Source organism: Kryptolebias marmoratus, linkage group LG3 (genome assembly GCF_001649575.2).
Source record: "Kryptolebias marmoratus isolate JLee-2015 linkage group LG3, ASM164957v2, whole genome shotgun sequence".
Taxonomy (NCBI): domain Eukaryota; kingdom Metazoa; phylum Chordata; class Actinopteri; order Cyprinodontiformes; family Rivulidae; genus Kryptolebias; species Kryptolebias marmoratus.
Window position 1 is genome coordinate 25,143,763 of NC_051432.1, and position 4,811 is coordinate 25,148,573.

The window sequence follows — 4,811 nt, forward strand, 5'->3', positions numbered from 1 at the left end:
GGGGGGGGGTTGATTAGCGACTTAGACGGGCTGTCAGAAAGGAGACCCCTCCTCTTCCTCTTTGCACTCCTCCATGAGGTCAAGCCCACGTCAGAGGCCGGTCCCTTGGGTGAGCAGGCAAACACAGGCCCGAGCTTGTGCCGAGGCCCCTGGTGGTATGTGAGAAAGGAAAACTGGGGGGGATCATGCCTATTTAATGAGGACCTACATTACTGGGATTCAGGTAGACAGACAGGCGCGTGCATGCAAGCCACATATACTCAGACCGGATGAGCAAAATCCACAAAATTTAGGCAAATCTTCAGTTCTGAACACGAGCTTCATCCCTCCAGGACATTATGTTTTCGCTGCGATGCATAGTTGCACGGCCCGGTCCTGTTTTTCTCTGCAGGGCTTGTTTTCAAACCAAACAGATGACTTGAGGCCGTCAAACCTCTGACCAGCTCCCCCGCCCCCCACGTACGGTCGTATTTACCCAGAAACACAATCTGTGACGAAAACGAGGCGTCATCAGGCTTTGTGACAGATATAATAACGGAAGTGCGACGATTAACGTGGTTTGAAGATTTAAACTTTGACCAGGACGAGACGTTCATCAGTCCAAATATCCCGCTCTAGTCTCACTCTCATTTCTATTTTTATTTCCTTTTTGCCGCTTTTTAACATACCATCCTTCTCGTTATGTACGCCGTCCCCTCTGCCCATGTTTCTCTCCTTATTTGGACAAAAGTATTAAAGATGGATGAACGGGCTTGGCCTGTTGTGGTTGCGCCCATTTTTTATTTTTTCTCCGACAGGCCATGTACCAGCTAGCTCCGGATGAAAAGAGGAGGGACTGTGGACTGAATGTTTTAGACACATACTTTAATAATGGGGTAAGATGCACAAACACCTTCACTTTCTTATTTCTGAGCAAACTAATAAAATTCTAAATGATTTTATCAGTTTTGATGTTTATGTGCTTGAAGTTCCATCTAATATGTAACAATTAGAGGTTTTATTATGTTTTCAAAAATGCAGCTAAAGACCCTTTTAATGAAACAGAGGCTTCAGGTACAGAGAAGTGTGCTGCTGCTAATTCTCCTCGTGCACACCTGGGTTTTACTACTCCTGTTTCTTCCCACAGACCAAAAACACGCATCTTAGGTTAACTTGTAACTCTAAATTGGTCTGAGTGACCACATGAATGGTTGTTTGTCTCTATGTGTCCCTGTGGTGGACTTGAGACATGTCCAGGGTGTCCCCCGCCTCTCTCACAGTGACCGCTGGAGATGGGCACCAGCTCCCCGCGACCCGGAAAGATGAGGCAGGTAAAGAAAATGGATGGATGGATCTTCATCGTCCTTAATTTTCCCTGGTCCAGAGGATGCTCTTATTCTGAAATTAAAGCTGAGCTCACCTACGACCACAGTTTCCACTTTGAGCTTTTCAAAATAAACTTCAGTAGCAGATCCTCATCCTGAGATGCTCCACGTTTCTTCTTGTTTGTTTTTTTTGAGTGTTAGATTTTTCTGTCGTACAAAAGTACCATTAGGGCAATGATTCCCAAAGTTGGGGTCGGGACCCCAATGTGGGTCACCCAACACCAAGTAGGGGTCCTTAGATAATCTCCAAATATCAAGTTACAATTTAAAAACCCAGTTTTTATGATATATTTACACCATAATTGATACAGAGAATTGAAATACAAGTCATTTAATGATTTTAAAAAAATAGCTAAATGGATGCTAAGACTGTTTGTGTTGTCATTATGCCCTTATTTAATAGGATCATTAGAACTTTTGGATATTTAAACAGCCAACAGATGGGGTCACACACTTTTGTCACAATTATTTTGTGGGTCGGAAGCTGAAAAGTTTGGGAACCACTGCATTAGGGAACAACTAGTGTATAATAAATATATTTTTCAATATAAATTTGTCCACTTTAACCAGACTTTGAGTGTTCAGAAATCACCACCCGTCCTTAGCACATACTGTATGTCATTCTTTGTAAACTAAAACCTTCTAATTACATATAACTTTTTATTTAGATACATAAAAATGTTATTTCTAAAAATAAAAAAGAACTTTTTTCCTCAGCTCTTGCTTCCTAACTCTAAATGAACCTGCTGTAAATGAGGCGTTTTAAATCCAGGAGAAATATTTGTCAAACTATTTCTCTCCTCAAGGTGATCCTCAGTCAGAATTGATTTTATTAAAGCTTTTCCTTAAAATAACTTCTTTTCAGCTGCCATGAATGGTTCGATTTTTGTGTTTAGGTACACGGAATGAATTCAGATTTCAGACATTAACAAATGAGCCAGCTATCAAAAATATACTCTTTTTTTTTTTTGTCAGTTTTTGGCCACTCCACTAAATCAAAAATGCTTTTGGCCCAAGGCCGTTCACCTAGACTTCCTTCCAAGTTTGACAGGTTTGCATTTTACAGTCTCATTATTTATTTTACAAGAAATGAAGCCAAAATACAGAAGTAGAGCGTTTAAGAAAAATAAACAAACAAAAAAAACACACCTTTACTGCATTCATAGAGCCAGACGCTGCTCATCAAATACATTTGACTAATTTCTCATCAGCAAGTGTAAACAACAAGCTGAGATTTTTAATTTCGCTGCTCTGGAGTGTTCAGACGTGTGTTAACACAATACCTGGAAGAAGGACATCAGCAGTGATCTTAGAAAAGCAGTTCTCATCTGTATGTGGGAAAGGTCAAAAGGTCATTCCTAAACAATTTGGAGTCCATCGGTTCACACCGAGGAAGATTATTCCCGAGTGTGAAACAATCAAGACGGCTGCCAACCTTCCCAGCAGTGGACGTCCAACATATTTACCCGGAGGTCAGACTGAGCAGTGCTCAGGAAAATGACAAAAAGCCCCAAGACGTTCCTCTCAGGCTTTAACAAGCTTCAGTTAGCTTGTTAAACTTCAGCAACCGTTCGGTCAGAAAAGGAGTAAACAAGCCTGCTTTGTTTGAAGGGCTGCCGGAAACGAGTCTTTTTAAGAACTGATGTGTTTTAAAAACCTCGTCGCTCTGCAGACCCTGATCCGATAAACGTTTTGTGTCGGGACCTGAAGAGAAGCTGAAGCAAACGTTGTAAAAGAGGACGGGGTCAAATGTCCTCCGTAATGATCTAAAAAGACTGATTCGTTTCCAGTAACTCTAACTGAATTTCGTCCTGAGTTTTCTCTGTGTTTTTGGCTCATTTTTTGAACAAATAAATAATGATTTGATGGAACGCTCGGACCTACCGAACTTGAAAGAATTCAGCCTCTGAGGCCAAAACCAATTTTGACTTGACTCGGACCAAAACAGGCCCGACACATTGTATGTTTTTTAATTTCTGACTCCTTTCTTAAAATCACCAGCTGCTTATTTATTGTTTTTTTTTTTAAACATAAAGCGTCTTCCTCAGTTTTTGTGTCTTGTTCTTCTGTCCCTGCCTGCCTCACACTTTGTCTCTCGGTCTCTTTAACCCTGAAGTCAGCGGCCCATCTGCCCGACATTCCCCAGGATGTTATTGCTCGGTGCCGGGAGAGGTTGGAGCAGAGTCCATGTAAGGAGCTCTTCAATGACTGCACCAAGTAAGTCCTTCTTAAATTATAACCTTGTAAAATGTAAATAAAGACAGAATGCAATGATTTGCAAATCTCACAAACCCATATTTTAATGGAACATGGTAAACACATCAAATGTTTAAACTAAGAAATAGTGTAATTTTTGAGAATAAAATAAGGTAACTTAGAATTTTATGGCAGCAGCACATCATGAAAAAGTTGGGACTGTAAAAGGAAGTGATTAAGTAAGTCATTCATGTTTTGGAATCGGGCTTCTGCGTTCAGACCGTGTAGAAATGTTCAGATTGTTTTCTGTGCAGCGTCACCAGTAACTGTGGAAAACTTTTCCACACTCGCCGTCTGTGTGGACCTGCGTGTCCCGTCGCCGGTCGCAATGGGACGTTTGGCACCCGGAGCCCGTAATACGTCTTTACACGTACGCTGGCAGAGGGGCGCGCGCGACGGGGCGAAAAATGTGCAGAGAAAGCATCCGGGTGGCTGGCACGTAAACAACAGCCGCCTCAGTTTCCCCCTCATACACACAGGTTGACAAACAGTGATGCAGGTGTTTCTGCTTCCTGCTCTGAGAGCCAGGAGAAGCAAACAGACGGGGGGATCATTACACCCCCAACACACACTCCAGTATTGCTGTCTAACTTCGCCAGGGACCCAAGTTGAATAATATTCTGGGAAATGTGGAAACTAGTTGTCACATTTATATGGCGGTGATAAGTAAATAATGTTATACATTATTCATTGGTCCACATTTTCTTCTCCTCTTGTTTTCAGTGAGTGAATCCCAGTTTGAGCTGAATGTTGTTCTGTCTGAGCTTCACTGACAGGTTATCTGTAAATCCCAGCAGATTCTGAGGCCAGAAGCAGATTTGATGAACAAGAATTCACAAAAAAAAAAAAAAAAAAAAAAAAGCGACGGGGGGGATAATGCATCTGCTCGTGTCTGTACTGCCCCCTTTACACGGGCTCTAAAGGTCCCGGCTCCACTCTACTCGGCTTGCTTTGTGCGTGTTTCCATCGGCATTTTTTCGAGGCCGGCCCTGCTTCTTTGGTCCCTGCTTCGGAGTAGGGCCAGCCGGGCCGGCCCTGCTTCGTAGGCGGCGCAAGCTTAGCTCCTGTTCACTCATTGGTCGTGGGTGTGACCAGATGCAAGCATAAAGAGCGAATGGTAGGAATATAAACAACAGCGTTAGCTTACCCTGCAACATTCATGCCGTCTGTCCCCCAGCTGAAGGCGCTGTA

General features: G+C 42.7%; 1 protein-coding gene across 1 annotated transcript in view; it reads left to right on the forward strand.

The window, feature by feature from the left end:
* The window catches only part of grk4 (G protein-coupled receptor kinase 4), a 50,041-nt gene that overhangs the window by 22,474 nt on the left and 22,756 nt on the right, over window positions 1–4,811 (forward strand). Inside the window, exons 4-5 of the mRNA XM_017416976.3 lie at window positions 798–875; window positions 3,481–3,581. Of these exons, the coding sequence (XP_017272465.1) occupies window positions 798–875; window positions 3,481–3,581 (179 nt within the window). The remainder of the gene's footprint in view (window positions 1–797; window positions 876–3,480; window positions 3,582–4,811) is intronic.